Here is a 16,158-nt window from a genome sequence, read left to right as displayed (position 1 = left end):
CAAAACCAAAAAAGAAATGCACTGATTAGTTCACTTAATTGTTGAGTCAACCTATAAAGAGACAGTCAAGTTCTTAGTTGCTCTAAACAGAAAGAAAGGAGATTGCATCATTCATTAATTCATTCAATAAACTATGCTAGAATTAAAATGTGTGTGTGAATTTTTACCCACTTTAGTAAGGGGTAGGACTGGAAATCTCATTAGAATCGCACTCTCCTCAATTGGGGAAACCCTGTTAAGCAAAGAAGGATGGTTCTTGCCCTCAAAGGAGCTTGTCAAGTCCTATCAGTTCTACATCAGAAACAGTTCTTGAGTCATTCCCCACCTTTTCACCCCCACTGCTACTGCCATAAGGCCAATGCTGTTCTGTTCCGTGGACCAGGAAGATGGCTCTCCCTGCTGTTTCCCAACCCCTCCTGTCTGCCCACAAACCTTAAGCAACATGCTTGGAGTCCAGGACTCTGAGAATCCGAGAACTACAAATGAAAGGCAAAAAAATGGTATCTGTTGGAGGCAACAGGAAGAATTATCTCTATTGACAGTTTGTTTTGCCCTTCCAGGCAACATTCTGAGCTCACACAAATTATGAAATTGTATAAAGTATTTAACTTTTTAAAAAATTTATTGATGTGTGAGAGAGAAACATCGATTTGTTTTTCTACTCATTTATGCATTCATTGGTTGATTCTTGTATGTGCCCTGACTGAGGATCAAACCTGCAAGCTTGGCTTATTGGGATTACTCTCTATCCAACTGAGATACTTGGCTAGGGCTAACCTTCACTTTTTTTTCTTTTTTCCTTCTTAATTTTAGAGAAAGAGAGGGGGAGGAGAGAGAAAAAGACATTGATCAGTCACCTGCACATGCCCCAACCAGGGCAGGTCCCTAGTTGATTGAACCCACAACCCAGACACATGCCCAACTGGGAATCGAACCTGCAACCTTTTGGTATACAGGACAATGCTCCCACCAAATGAGCTATCCAGCCAGGGCTAACTTGTACTTAAAAACTTTTTATTATGGAAAATTTCATACTTATACAAAAATGACAAACTTAGAAAAGATTAGTATAATAAGCCCCCATCACCTAACTTTAACAATTATCAACATTAGCTATTTTTATGAAATCTATCCTGCCCATTTTGCTTGTTTAAAATTTAAAATGTAAATTGTGAAATATTCCAAACTTATAGAAAATAATAAATGGATGCTCAAGTTCCCACCATTCCAATTTAACAGTGTGGTAATATTTAGTGGCTTTATTTTATTTTTTAGATTTTTTAAAATTTATTTTTTAGAGAGGGAAAGGGAGGGAGAAAGAGAGAGAGAAACATCACTGTGTGGTTGCCTCTCACACGCCCCATACCGGAGACCTGGCCCACAACCCAGGCATGTGCCCTGACTGGGAATCAAACTGGAGACCCTTTGGTTTGCAGGTTGGTGCTCAATCCACTGAGCCACACCAGCCAGGTCTGTTTAGAGGTTTTGAAACATGCATATATGTTGTCACACTGCACATAAGCATTTGCAATAATTTCCACTTAACAGATATTAACGTGTCATATTTTTTCAAATCTCCTCCCCCCCCCCCCCCCGTCATTCACACCATTGGTTCTGGAATATTTATGCTTTCACAAACACAAAAGGTTCCATACTACTGGAACCTTTATAGCAAACCCCCACTAGTTATTTGCTTTTTTAAAAAAATCTTGAGTTTACATTCTGTCCCAGTTTTTTGTTTGTTTTTTTAGAATAAACACCTTTATTACACGTGCTAAGACAGGAGGGATGAGGATTTATTTGCGTTTTGGGTCTTGGTTTTCCTCAGCTAGAGCTCCAGCTCCTTGCCCTCTAGCACATAAGCATCTGCTTGGCCTTATTGGCCTGGTCTTCAAGAGACGCATGCAAGAAGCTTGCCCTGTTGGAACTGCTCTAGAAGACAGCTGATTTTGGCATTCTTTTCCTTTCATCGTATTTCTTCTGAGTTTTCATTGATCTTTTTTTTGTTGCAAATCCCTTCCTCCTCTGGAGTCACTTTGGCTCCCTTCCTGAGGCCGGGGGCAGTGCCTAGTGGGGCTCGTACCACTATCACTATGGTGTGCTGTCAATGAGCATGATGCAGTTCTTTACTGCGGTCTTGGTACGGACCAGCTTGTTGTTGGATGCACGTAGACAACATCCATAATCCTTGTTTTGTGCACACCACACTCCAAGCCCCAGGAGAAGCTGCCCACGTCCAGCCTCAAGGCTCAGTACTTCTTGTTGCCTCCCCACATGTGGGCTGTGTGTATGTGGTCGAGGCCAATCTTAGTATGGGCAGCAGGGCGCCCCAATGCATAATTTTGCTTCTTGTGGGTAGGGCTTTCTCTTGCCCCTGGTCTTGCGGTGCTTGTGCCATTTGTTCTGAGAGATGCCCATGGCTTGGCACTGGCTGGAAAGAGCCTATGTGCAGTTTCTTTCAAAACAACTTTATTGAAGTATAACTTGACCCCAGCTTTCTGTATAGATTCTTAAGAATTAAAGGGGAATTTAAATTCCCTGTGGGTAATTTCCAAGAGCTCACTATGGGAAACTGGGTCATTAATTTTTGTACAGCCTAATAAAGCTAATTTTACTTTAAAATGCATATAAAATTGGCAGTACAAAAATATATCACTATTTAAATGGAAGATTTGGTCTCTCCCGCTCACCCTTTTAACAAAGTCAAATGTCACAGATACAAACGTACCTCTGCCCTTAACCTCATCCATCGTCTTCTCTCCCCAAAGGTAATCGTTATCCTGAAGTTGGTGTGTGCTATTCCCAAGTCTGTTTTTGTACTTTTTCCACCTAGTGTATGTTTCCATAAACACTACATGGTATTGCTTAGTGCCTAAAGATATATATTAATATTGTCACACTGCATATAACCGTTTGTAATAATTTCCACTTAAAGTATTTTTTACGCCCCCAAAATTCATTTTAAAATAAAAAATTAAGGTCTCAGTGAAACGTGCGGCCTGGGCGGGGCCCAAAGTGGTGGGCGGAGTCTAGAATGGGAAACGGGAGGGGTCGTATGGGCATTGGGCGGGGCCTGGGAGATTCAGGGCTTGAGGGTGGACACACAGGTCCCACCTGGAAGCTGTCGTTATGGTGGCCCCAGTGGTGTACCTGGTGGCGGCGGCTCTGCTTGTCGGCCTTATCTTCTTCCTGACTCGCAGACGGGGCCAAGCGGCAGCAGGTAAGGGATGCCGCCGCGCCAGGGCCTGTGGGGCTGCGTTCTCTGACTTCCTGACCCGTGGTAGGCCGTCGCGCCGCGGCTACTGCGCATGCGCCGGTTGTCGTGGCGCCGCTGACGAGGATCTAGGCGCCGGGCTGAGCTCGAGTGCTAGCGCTTACCGCGCTAAGGGGGACCCGCTGGGAGCAGGGGCAGCAGTGCTGGAACCCGCACACGGGATGGTTGCGTCCCTACACCTTCCTCCTGGTCCCAGAAGACAGCCTCGCCCCATCCCTGTCTTTGCGCCCTGGCACTGCAGACCTATACACCCAGAGGGGCTAGGCCCTCGCGGACACACGCTGCCATCTCTCCATGGGGCGATGCCCCTCTGAGCCCGTTGGAGAAGTCGCAGGAGTTTCCAAACCTCCCAGGCTGACTCCAGAGCCGGTGCCAAGAAGGGGACACTAGAGAGTATTTTCTGCCTACTCACGAGCTGGAGAGAGCACGAGGCAGCTCCAGGGAACTGCCTGAAGCTCTCTCCACTCAAGGAGACACCCATGCACCCTCCTCCCTGTTCTGCTCGATGATCAGAAGGCCATGTCATTGATTGGCCAGGGCATAGAACAGACACACCCGGCATTCCTCACCCCACCCCCTTTTCAGCATTTGGCTTTGTGGTTAATGTCTCTCCCCCTCTCTGGGTCCACGAGCTACTTCAGAGCACCTGCATGCTCCCAGTGGAGAGAGAAACTGAGTTAAGGCAGATAGCCAGCATATCTTCCTGGGAGGAAAGGCAACCCCCAGGTGAACTCTCTGGTTGCGATGTCATATAAAACTATGGCAGGTGGTATTAGGCAAGAAATAAATGCAGCCCTGCAGTGGGCATTTGGGTGAGGTCTGGAGTGGTCAGAGTGGGCTTCCTGGAGGAAGTAGAGCCTAAGCTCCATCTTGCTCCATCAAGGTGGTAATTTCCTGGTGGGCCAGCTAGAAAGGTGGAACCTTGAAGGGAAAGGCAGGAGGGAAAGGGTGGTCTTGCTGCATAGGACCAAGGTGTAGGTCTGGGTTGTAAAGGCCCCAGTGGTCTGAGAAGTTGGGGTTTGTGCTGTGTCCATCAGGAGCCTGGAAGAAGTTGAGGACGATGAGACTTGTAGGATATTGCTCCCCTGCCATCAGGTGGGTTGGGCTGCCGGACAGCATTATGGTTTCTGTCTTCCCTACAGCCCGCGGAGAGCCACTGCACAATGAAGAGCCAGTAATAGCAGGCCAGCCTCGGCCCCTGGAGCCCGAGGAGCAGAGGGCTGGGGGTAGACCCCGGCGCCGCAGGGACCTGGGCAGTCGCCTGCAGGCCCAGCGTCAAGCCCAGCGATTGGCTAGGTCTGAGGTGGATGAGAATGAGGAGGAGGTCGTCATCGCAGGTGAGCGGGGCCACATCCTGGAGGGGAAGAGAACTGGTGTGGGGGTGAGAGGAGCCCAACAGCTGGGTGGAAGGGTAGGATGTGAAGCCACATTGTGGGAGGGATGTCTGGGAGCTACAGGATGAGGGATGGCCAGGCTTGGGAACCGGCCTTTGATCCTAGGGACCAGAAGTTCTAGATCCTGACCCCCGTTCCATTGGGCCAACACCCTCTTCCTTCATCTGGGTTCTTGATGTCCAAGCAGGAGGGCAGGGGTCTTTAAATTGACCAGAGGGTTCCTCGGTTCACTCATTATGCCCCAGCACTCTTCCTGGTGTGGGCACACTGATGCCCTGAGGGCCTCACCCCAGGGCCAGAGTTCCTGCTGAGAGTGTCTGCAGTCCGGAGTGCGGTTGCCATAACCCGAGAAGAAGAGTTTGAGGATAGAGATATTCTGTTGACAGAGGCCTCTATATCCCTGGTACTGGGAGACCAACAGAGCCCTTGGGATTATAGGAAAGAACATCTCTCCAGTGCTCCACAGCTGTCTTGAGCCTGAGGAGGAGACATTTAGGTCTTTTGTCCTTATACCCTTGGAAATTAGCTCCTTTGGCTCAAAAAAGAGGCCCTCTGTTGCACCATCCCTCCCGTCTCAGACTTGGAGTCTTAACTTCATTGCCTCTCAGGAATCAGTGGGTCTTTACCTTTCAGCGTTTTGGGCCCTGGGGTAATCCTGGGGTTTGGGCTGTCTTTGCCTTGGGTGTGGTGGGTCAAAGGGATAACTGTGGCCAGGGACTGAGTCCAGAACTCTCAGCAGTTAGGATAATTGGAGATTTGAGGCGGGTTAGGGGGGTGGTGCTGGGATAAATTTCCCCTAGGGCTATCCTTCCCTGGAGCTTTGGCTCAGAGACTGAGAGCAGAGAACTCGGCAAAGCCCAGACAGTCCTGTCTGTGATTCACAGACATTCAGCTATTGGAACCTGATGCCTTCCTCTATGGCTATGCAGCATGTAAAGTTAGCATCTCCTCCCTTGCCCCGTGGACCCCTCACCCCACCACCACCTCTACCACACGCACGCCCGGGGTTTGAATTTCTGCATTCATGGCTGATGCCTCTGGAGGGCAGAGCTGGGCTGATGACATTTGCAGGTGGGTGGAAGGGGAATTGGCCATGAGGACAGGGACAAATGGTGGGGTGGACCCATCATCATTGGTCCTGTCTAGCCAGGACCTGAAGTATCTTTCTCTGATCACACTCAGCCCATGAGGAAGAAAGCGAGAAGCCAGCAGAAACTCACCTGTCAGGGAAAATTGGAGCCAAGAAACTACGGAAGCTGGAGGAGAAACAAGCACGAAAAGCCCAGCGTGAGGCAAGCAGGAGGAATGGGGAGCAGCTCCAGGAAGTGGGAAAGGACCCTGCCTTCCCTGTCCCGTATGGCAGACCCTCCCCCTGAGGCTCTTTGCATGCTGAGCTGGTGTTTGCTGCTTCCCTAGCTTTGTCTCCTGCGGTCTTGGTTGGTGGCCTGGCCCAGGCACTGCCTATGGCCTGCCCTGTTTGGGAGGTGGGCCAGCTCTAGCCGGAGGTAGGGATGTGCCCCTATGAAGGCCTCTCTCCAGGCAGAGGAGGCTGAGCGTGAGGAGCGGAAGCGCCTTGAGTCCCAGCGTGAGGCAGAGTGGAAGAAGGAGGAGGAGCGGCTTCGGCTGGAGGAGGAGCAGAAGGTAAGGCCGACCCCGGATCCTGACTTCTGACTTCTGACACCTGACCGGGCAGCCTTGTTTCCCATTTGGCTCCCCAACTCCTCCAACCCAGAAGATGGGCCATAGACCAGGTGCAGGGGCAGGCTCTGGTTTACTTGGTCCCTGGGCTCTCGGTGCAGCCTGCGTAAAGCTGCCACGGAAAAGCAGAGCCTGAGATGGGAGTTTTTATGCATGTGATGTATCGCACACACCTGGAGCACTTGAACAACACTGAGATGGTGACAGTGGCCAGAGCGGGGTAAGCAAGGAGGGGGTCAAAGAGGTAATGGGAGTCTGGATCCCAAGGGCCTTGAGGCCATTATGGGTCACTGTGAGAGATGGTGGACTCTGCCGGAGCCTGGTCCTCAAGGATCTGGCATGGAGGAGATGCTCCGGGATGGGGCCACTCTAATAGAAGTGGTTAATGAGCATTCGTTTGCCAGATGCTTCCTTCCTTCTGAGAACCAGGTGCCCAAGAAAGGGATTATCACAACAATGTGATGTGATCTAGGGTGAGAGCCAGGGCTGCCCAGCTGGGAAGACCCCATAGCTTGGCGCCTTTGGGCTCTGACTGGCCTCGTTGTCCCGGGGAGCTGGGTGGGGGAAGGCCTGACTCTGGGTGCTGCAGCAAGTGGACCGAACACAGCAGAGGGAGGCATCAGCAGAGGGTTTTTCACCTTTATCAATACTGGCTCTGCCTAATGCACCTTCAGTATCCTGGGGCTCTTCTCCCCTCACTCAGTTTCCCCTGGTACTAACATCTTCCCTTTTTGTGGCATATTTCTCACAACTAATATGGATGCATTATTAAGTAAACCCCACAAATTGTTCAGATTTTATTAGTTTGCCCCCAATATCCTTCTTTTTTAAAATTAAATTAAAAAAATTGATTTGAGAGAGAGAGAAACATCAGTTTGTTGTTCCACTTATTTATGCATTCATTGGTTGATTTCTGTATGTGTCCTGACTGGGGATTGAACCCGCAACCTTGGTGTATTAGGACAATGCTCCAGGCAACTGAGCTACCCAGCCAGAGCCCCAGTATGCTTTTTCTTTTCCAGGACACCACATTACACTTAGTTGTCATGTCTTCTCAGGCTCCTCTGGGTTGTGCCAGTTTCTCAGACCTTCCTTGCTTTTGATGATCTTGATTGTTTTGAGGAGTACTGGGAAAGTGCCGTATTTTGCTATATATAATGTGTTCTCATATATAATGCGCATCCACGTTTTCAGCCCAAACTTTCAGGAAAAAAAATCATTCATTTTACTCTTTTAATTCAATTGTTTGTTTGTTTGTTTGTTTATATTTAGAAACAAAACCAATTATCATATTCCAGGGTATTATTTTGCATACGAATATTACTATTGCTTTCTACAGTTATACTTCTCACACGTAATCATAAAATAATTAAAAACATTTATATAGATACAAAATTAGTACTTCCCACGTATAATCACATCCTTATTTTTCCCTAAAAATTTGGGCAAAAAGTGCACATCATATGTGGCAAAATACGGTCTTTTGTAGAATGCTCCTCAGTTTGTGTCTGGCTGATGTTTTTCTCCTGGTTCGACTGGGTTACGGAAACCTGGGAGGGAGACCACGCGTGACGTGCCGTCTTCACCGCAGCGTATCAGTGGTACCTGTTATCAACTTGACTTGTCAAATGTGATGTCACCCTAGATTGCCTAGGGTGTTCGCCCATTTCTCCACCTAATGCTCCTCCCCGCTTCCCATACTTCTTCAGGAACAACCCACTGTGCACAGCCCGCACTGCAGGGGTGGGGAGTCAGGCTCTACCTCCTTGGGAGGAGAGCATCCCCCAAAATATTTGGAATTCTTTTGTGTGGAAGATTTTTCTTCTCTACTTATATATTCAGTTATTTATTTTTATCCACATGGACTCACGACTCTTTATTTTGTACTTTGTCTTATAATGCAATACTGTTTTATTTGGTTGCTGACATTGCTCCAGCTTTGGCCACGAGGAGCTCCTTTAGCTGGCTCCTGTGTACCTGTGACATTTCCTCATTGTCTTCTCACTGTCGGCACTGCGAGATGTTCTGGCTCATCCTGTGTATCCCTGCCCCAGCTTGAGCTTCATGCTTTAAAAATATCTTTCTGAAAGCTCTGGAAAATGGGTTAGGTTGGAGGAGGTTGTCGCGCTAGGCGGTGGTGGTGATGGAGTGACATGCATGGGCTAAGAAGCTTTCTGGAAGTTAAAGAAGGAAATGGTACATGGGACCTCATTCTGACTGGGGCAGCTGGCCAGGTGACTGTGTGACTCACTGAGCCAGGGACTCAGGAGGAGGACCAGACATATGGGGAGTAGATCACAGGGTCTTTCTGGAACATAATTCAGTTTGAGGTGCATATGTGACACATGCCCTGTGGGTGTGTCATGTGGGCAGTTGTGTCCCTGGGAGTAGAGATTCGGGCAGGGATACAGCTGTGGCAGATGCTGGCGAGGGAATGGTTGTTGGTGCCGTGGGCACGGACAGAGAGTGGAAGAGGGAGAAGGCACGGGGCTGAGTGATGGAGGAGGCAGAAGGAATGGTCCCAGGAGCTAGAGGGAGTTCAGGAGATGGTGGAGTCTGGAAGCCAAGGGAAGGAAGAGGGAGTGGTCAGCTCTGCCCAGTGTCAATGAGAGGACAGGGCTGTGAGGCCCGATGGTTGTCCCTTGGATTGGGTGGGACCAGAGCATGGGTGAGGCAGCAGCAGGGGTTGTTCCAGAGGAGCTGGGTCTGCAGAAGGCAGGTTAGAGTGGGCCAGAGCGGGGCTGGATGCATGGTGAGGGAATGGGGCGTGGGTGTTTGTTTGAACATGGGGGAGCAGGGGGTGACTGGAGGGTGCTGTGGGTGGGGTTATGGTAGGGCTTCAAGGAGAGGGAGAGCATTTGTCTGGGAGGTGACAGAACTGATGACAGATGGACCCTCTGCCTTCTGTTCAGCATGGGGGCCAGCGGGATGGGGTCTCTCAGGAGCTCTGTCCCTGAGAAAGGGCTGAGCTGTATGACCTGGGGCCCTGCCAGGGCAGCAAGGACCAGAACAGGGATGGGGTGGGCACCTGTGCCCGGATACCTGACTCTTGCCCACTCTGTGTCCACAGGAGGAGGAGGAGAGGAAGGCCCGGGAGGAGCAGGCCCGGCGGGAGCACGAGGAGTACCTGAAACTGAAGGAGGCCTTCGTGGTGGAGGAGGAGGGTGTGGGCGAGACCATGACCGAGGAACAGGTGGGCCTGCCACTCCTGCAAAACCCTCCCTGCCCCGACCAAGGCGGGCCTGTGGCAGACCCAGGGCTGGCCACTGCATCCCGGGCACCCTGCTGCTCCTCGCCCGCCTCCCCAGTCAGGCCACGAGAGATGGGTGGGTGTGATGGCAGTAGTCCCTCACCTGCAGAGGCCTTGTCCTTAGAAGAGGTGCCTCCAAAACCCTCACCGTGGGAGGCCGTGCTGCTTGCCGGGGCAGGTGGCACATGCAGGTGGTTGGGCGGCACAGAAGCAGGCACACAGGCAGGTGGCACTCAGCTGGGTAGGAGGGTAGGCACCGGCCACTGCAGCCCCCGCAAGGGGCACACTCACTCTGGTTTCTCTGCTCCTCTAGTCCCACAGCTTCCTGACAGAGTTCGTCAACTACATTAAGGTAAGAAGCCGAAGAGCAGGTCCTGGCATCAGCTTCCTGCTGTGTGTGTGTGTGTGTGTGTGTGTGTGTGTGTGTGTGTGTGTGTGTGTGAATGTGTGAGAGAGAGACAGAGAGACATGCATGTTCCCCTCAGGGCCGAGAGAGAGCAGACCTGAGTGAGGGCTGCAGGGGTTCCGCTCAAGGTCATGCAGGAGTGGGCAGCAGGACCGAGAGCGGCCGAACTGCTGGGCTCCTGGGCAGGGGAGCCTTCTCCTGACCCTGACGGTGGAGAAGGGCCTGGGTCTGTGTGGGAGGTGTGAGCCTTTAATTCCTTCCTCACGCTCCGGGTGTGACAGTTCTCCCGTTCTTCAGACCCCACGCTCAGTGAGTCACTGTATTTCCGAGTTTCTTCACATGTGTTTTCTGTCAGTTCTGTCACACGGAGGCTCCACTTGACTGAGGCTCCACACGTGGCATCCCCTGCCGTGTGTTCCTGACCTGGGACTTGGGTCTTGGGGAGTGAGGGGAGACAGTGCTGTTTCCTTGGGGATGGAGGGCAGGGTGGCAGGTGCGTCCCCTTCTGTCTGCCGGCCGCGGGTTGTATAAGCGCAAGCACTGTCCCGCTCCCCTGTGCTACTAAGCAACTTCTCGTCTCCCACAAAGGATGCGACAGGTTTGCAAGTGCAGCTGAGAGGTGCAGAGGCGGCTGAGGGAATGAGTACAGAGGTAGCGGGGGTGGGGGCGAAACTAGGGGTGCCAGGGAGCCAGGGCTTGCATAATTCTCTTCCCACCTCCTTAAAGAGAGCAGTGATTAGATGCCTCCCAGCGACCAGGGGCTGGGCTCACAGCCTGGGGGCTGGGGTTTCCTAAGAGGAAGAAAGCTTCCTCAGGCTGTGCCCATTCCCCTGGACGGAGCCTTCTCCACCTTGGCGCTCGGAGTGAGGGCCACAGCCTGGGCAGGACCTCTCACGCTTCCCTGCTGCTGTTTGGAACTTTCTGTCCCCACATGGGCCTGTGCGTTTCCTCCAGGAAGCCCTCCTCCATCAGCTTTAGCTTACCTCCCCCCCCCCCCCGCCCCGTGCTCTACAGCCACCTGAGAAAAGGCCCCTTGCTTCCAGTGGCTCTGGGGGAGCCATTTTCTGGTGGTTCTCTATAAAGTCTTCTGGACCTTCGAGGTCTTTCCAGCCTTCCCTGTCTGATTTTCCCAGAGTTCCTGTCTGCAGGGAGAAGGAGGGCTTTCAAAATCCAGCCCACCTGCCTTCCTGGCTCCGAAGGGGTGGGCCCTTTTATTTCAGGGTTTCAGAGCTGGTGGCGCATGTCTGTGCCCAGCATAGTCTACGTGAGGCGTAGGTCTGGCTCGTTGTTGTCGGTCGGTCCACTCTCTGTTCCGATAAGGGCTAGGTTGGTTGGTTGGTTGGTTGGTTGGTTGGTTTTTCCAAGCACACTTTTGGCCCCAGCATCCCTCAGACTAGGTCTAAAGGAACCACCTGGGGTGACTTCCTGCTCCCACTCTGAGCTGTCTCTGAGAACCCAGCACCTACTTCGTAGGTAGAGGCCAGCTGGCCAGGTCACCTTGGGCTCGCCCATTCCCTGGTCCAACTGCCGCTCGCTCGCCTCCCTGCCTGCACATTCTGTTTGGCATTTAGAACAGTCACATGCCATCTCAGCCCGGGAGGTGTCACCGTGTCACTCCTCCCCCAGCTCATTTGCTGCAGAAGAATCACGGAACATAAAAGACTGCCTTCTTCCCAGCCGAGCCGCGTGCTGTCTGTAAGGGAGGCGGGGGCAGATGCAGGTGTAGGACCCAGCCGTGGACCCTCAGCTGTACCCCCCGGACTGAAGTTTCTGCTGTGGGTTTGAGGGAGGCCCGTGGAAAATGGCTGTGTGCAGAAAGCACTGAGAGTGTGAGCGACAGTTATTTTAAGAGTGGGCCCAGCAGCTCAGGTGGTGTGGAGAGGGTGGTAAAAAGGAGTGTGGAGATTTCCAGGTCTGGGGCAGTAAGCAAAAGCAAGGTGGGGGTGAGCCACACTGCCTCTATGGAGACCCCTGCTTATCCGGGCCTGTTATCTGCTCTCCCCTGGTCCACATTCTTGCCCGCCTCCCCTGCCTGATCGCGAGCCGGAGGCAGAAGCTATGTTTCGGTCACCCTTGCGTACCCCACATCTTCTCAGTGCATTGTCCTGTTGTCCTGGCAGGTCCTCAGCAAACACAAATTCTGGTGACAGTTTTTTAAAATAGCTTTTGGTGACTGTCATGCCACCACCACCCCCACCCCCCCACCCCCGCCTTCATCTTATGGTGCTTCCCCTTCCAACCTGTCCGTGATGTTAAAAATGTACAGCTGGCTACAGAGGGGAAGGCGGCAGCTGTGCTTGGCTCTCCCCGTGTGTGTCTGTGTCAGTGTGGTTGCCAGTCCCGGGTGGGGCCTGTGGCCAGGTGGTGGTTTTAGTCAGATTCCTCCCCACAAGCAGGGGAGGTTATGAGTGTGTGTGTCTCTGTATGTGGGTGGTTGGGAGAGTGTGTGAGGGGACTGAGGCTCTCCTATAGGAATCTGTACAGTGTTACCCAGCCCCACAAAGCGGCTCAGATCAGAATGCAAAGCTCAGTTTGTGCTGAGAGGGATCGGCCCACTCAGCCTCTCTCCTTTTTCTCCCTGTCTTTGTAGCAGTCCAAGGTTGTGCTCTTGGAAGACCTGGCTTCCCAGGTGGGCCTGCGGACTCAGGTAAGCCCTGCAAGGTGGCCTTTTGTTTGGCGTGGGGCTGTGGGGTCTGTGTGGCTGTCAGAGGGGCCTACGCTAAAGATGGAGGGTAATGCTCCCTCCACCCTGCCCCGACCCAGGCGGGAGCAGAGAGTAGGACTCCCGCAGCATTCCCAGAATCCTGCCTTTCTGCTAGATGGAAGAATAGGCAGGGAAGAAAAGAAAAAGTCCCATCTCTCCAGCAGCCCCTGTAACCAGTACAGCCAAAATCCAGTTACCTTGACAACTCTCGCAAACAAGCTGTACCAGCCTTCATGGCCAAATGTCACCGCTGCTCCTCTTCTGGTTGGAAAAGCGCCTCTCCCGGGGGTCTTGCAGGGCCCCAGGACCAGAGCTGCTTCTCCCCTTCTCCCCTCTGGAGGAGAAGCACAGAGTCACGTTGGGTGGGGGAGCAGCCGTGGGAGCGGGGAGAAGATTTGGCTGTGGAGGTTGCACGTGCCTTTTCTGGGGATGGCAGTGCCTGCTCTACTCTGACAATTGTTCTCCTCGCAGGACACCATAAACCGCATTCAGGACCTGCTGGCGGAGGGGACTCTAACAGGTGAGACGATGAGACTCAATCGCTGCAGGCCTTGGCCTTGGGGAGGGTCTAGCCACAGGGGGCTCCAGGGTCTTGCTGCAGGGGCAGGATGATAACTGCGGGTCGGGGGAACGCCGTGCAATGAGGGACACTGAGCAGGGGACACAGTTACAAGGAGGACATGCCAAAGCCTGGGGATGGCTCAGGGTGACTAGGACAGGCAAGAAAGCCTGATTCGACACCTAGCCAGGGTTGGACGCAGCCAGAAAAGGCCGTGAACACCTGCAGGGCTCAGAGCCGGTTGTGAAGGGGTGGGAGGGCATTGTCAGGCCAGAGGGGGAGGGCCTCGAAGACTCCGCTCCACGACCTGTGTGTGTCCCCACAGGTGTGATTGACGACAGGGGCAAGTTCATCTACATTACCCCGGAGGAACTGGCTGCTGTGGCTAACTTCATCCGGCAGCGGGGCCGGGTGTCCATCACCGAGCTTGCCCAGGCCAGCAATTCCCTCATCTCCTGGGGCCGAGAGCCCCCTGCCCAGGCCCCAGCCTGACCTAGCCCATCTCTCTTGGACTCAGAGCTGGGACAGCCTACCTGACCATTTATTTATATCCCTCGCCACCATCCTAGGGCAGTGGTGGGGCATGGCCAGGCAGTTCTAGATTAAAGGCCTGTGAGTACTGCTGAGCTTGGTGTGGCTTGGTGTGGTAGAAGGCCTGGCCTGGGATCCCAGGTGAGCAGGTGAAATCTAAGCCTCAGAATGTACGGGGGAGGGAGTCGGGGAAGGTGGAGTATCCTACCGAAGCAGATGGAAGTTTCCTTCTTATCAAGCATTCATTCATTTATTCAAAAAAAAAAAAAAATACTGGGCATTTACTATGTTCCTTCATACCCTGCAAGCCAGGCTCCCAAGGCCTGGGGAAGGTCTTTCTCTCCTTCCTTCCCTCTTCCCAGAGCGGCCATGACTCCCCCAACTGGAGTGGGAGGTCTCACCATTTTTTATATGGACTCCGGAGCCCTAAGGAAGACTGAGAGCCCTTAGGGAGAGAGTTAATGAGCATGCCAAGGGAAGGGTCCTAGGGAACTTTAGCCTTTAAGAGGGGGGGAAGGGAGGTCATGGAGGGCGAGAGGCTGGGCCAGATGCTTGTGGGGCAAGTGAAAGGAAGCGGGGACCTGCTGGAACTGGATGGAACTGTGCCATGCGGGGGCATCGCTTCCTGCAGCCCATCACATGAATTCCGCTCTACATTTTTGACGCAAAGTCTATGTGGTGTGGGCGATTCCACCCACTAGTGGGTGTGAGGACCATATGCTCGGGAGTGGGTGTGAGATGGGAGATAGGTGTCTGCTATAGGGTCAGTCACTCTGGGTCCTGCAGGCTGGCATGAGCATGAGGGTGAGGCATGTGCTAAAATGTGTATTCCTTGGGCAAGGTGGTCCCTGAACATAAACCACCTACTTCCTCTGATTCCTGGTGGTGGAGGCATCAGCCTTCTGTTCTGGCGCAGGAGGAAATTCTATGGGGATGGAGATGGGGAGACGGGAAGGACAGCAGGCTCCAGGGTGGGGCCTTTCCAAGGGGTTGTCAGGGGTGATTTTCACTCATTGAGTGAAAGCAGCATTAGCTTTCAGAAGCATTAACTGGAGAACCTAAATTCCAAGTATGGTGTGACTTTGCTACTTCTGTCAGCAACAGGCACTTGGAGTCACCCAGAGCTAGGAAGGGCCACCGGCATTGTTTGGAAGGCCATCTGGGAGCCCACAATCTAGTGGGAGAGGAAGGGAACAGACATAGGTACCCGCAGCCTGAGATAGAAACAGAAGCTTACAAAGGGGGAAGAAGAGATGACTTATAGTGAGAGCAGCAGTCCTCGGCCCTGTTTGCTCGGTGGTGTCACGTGGGGGGTTTGCAGCAGCCTCCCACCAGACTGCACCTCAGACTCGTTCACTTCGACTCTCAGGGTGGAACCCAGCCTGGGAGCATCACTGGGAGATTTAATGTGCAGCCATGGTTGAGAGCCAGTGAAGGGGGGGGGGGGGGGGGCGGGGTGCAGAGGCAGGCCATAAGGTTGCAAGTAATTAAAATCCCCACTGGAAGGGGTTTCTTACAGACCAAGACAGCGGCTCCACGGGTCTCTTCTATCCCTTCCCTCAGCTGTCCTCAGCCACTGCCATCCCGGTAGCTAGAAGGTTATGACAGCCCCGTCAGGACACTGCCCACAGGCCATGAGTGGGGGAAAGGCACATCGATGCCTCACGTGCCCTAAGATTCTGCATGTCCCAGGGGCTTAGTATGGAGGCAAAAACCTATAACCCTTCATGCATTATTGAGTGATCCATCTACTGATCCAATAAATTTATCAAATGTGCAATTATTCTAGTAGTAATACGTTAACATTTTTCTAAATATGTACAAATTGCTTCCATAACTAATAAATGAAAACTTTCAGGATTAACCACTTACAATTTTTCAAGCTTTTAAACATTAGTTATTATTTAAATACCTGTAAGCATTTAAAATCCCCAAATTTGATATATGACATTATTGTAAATGCTTTTGTACCTTAAAAAATAGACCACTTGGAGCGTCATCCCATAACTGAAAGGTTGTGGATTCAATTCTGGTTGGGGCACATACCTGGGTCTGGGCATAGAAGTGTGTGACCCCTGGTCCAGACTCGCATGATCCCTGGCCCGGGTGCCAATCCCTGGACTGGGTGCCTACGGGAGGCAACCAATCAGTGCTTCTCTGTCATATGATGTTTCTCCTTCTCTCCCCCTCTGTCTCTAAAAGCAATGAAAAAATTGCCCTGACTGGTGTGGCTCAGTTGGTTGAGTGTTGTCCCACAAACCTAAAGGTCACCTGTACAATTCCCAATCAGCGCAAATGCCTGGGTTGCAGGTTCAGTCCCCAGTTGGGACGTGTACGAAGGG

The 16,158-nt window shown here is 52.3% G+C and overlaps 1 protein-coding gene across 1 annotated transcript; it reads left to right on the top strand.

Moving 5' to 3' along the window:
* Positions 1-3,046: 3,046 nt before the first annotated feature.
* DDRGK1 (DDRGK domain containing 1) lies at positions 3,047-13,911 on the top strand. Its single transcript, XM_024559707.4, has 9 exons — positions 3,047-3,220; positions 4,417-4,611; positions 5,851-5,960; positions 6,208-6,309; positions 9,437-9,559; positions 9,930-9,968; positions 12,613-12,669; positions 13,198-13,246; positions 13,611-13,911. Exons 1-9 carry the CDS (start codon positions 3,130-3,132, stop codon positions 13,775-13,777), a joined length of 933 nt encoding a protein of 310 aa, XP_024415475.2. The 5' UTR covers positions 3,047-3,129; the 3' UTR covers positions 13,778-13,911.
* Positions 13,912-16,158: the final 2,247 nt, after the last annotated feature.

Source organism: Desmodus rotundus, chromosome 6 (assembly GCF_022682495.2).
Source record: "Desmodus rotundus isolate HL8 chromosome 6, HLdesRot8A.1, whole genome shotgun sequence".
NCBI classification, from domain to species: domain Eukaryota; kingdom Metazoa; phylum Chordata; class Mammalia; order Chiroptera; family Phyllostomidae; genus Desmodus; species Desmodus rotundus.
Note: the sequence above shows the minus strand (reverse complement) of the source record. Positions and strands in the feature narration are given on the sequence as shown.

Bases quoted from the DNA above. Each gene is read 5' to 3' on its own strand.
- DDRGK1 (XM_024559707.4), top strand. From the start codon at position 3,130: ATGGTGGCCCCAGTGGTGTACCTGGTGGCGGCGGCTCTGCTTGTCGGC. The intron at 3,221-4,416 runs GTAAGGGATGCC...TCTTCCCTACAG, and splicing joins ACGGGGCCAAGCGGCAGCAG to CCCGCGGAGAGCCACTGCAC. The intron at 6,310-9,436 runs GTAAGGCCGACC...CTGTGTCCACAG, and splicing joins GGCTGGAGGAGGAGCAGAAG to GAGGAGGAGGAGAGGAAGGC.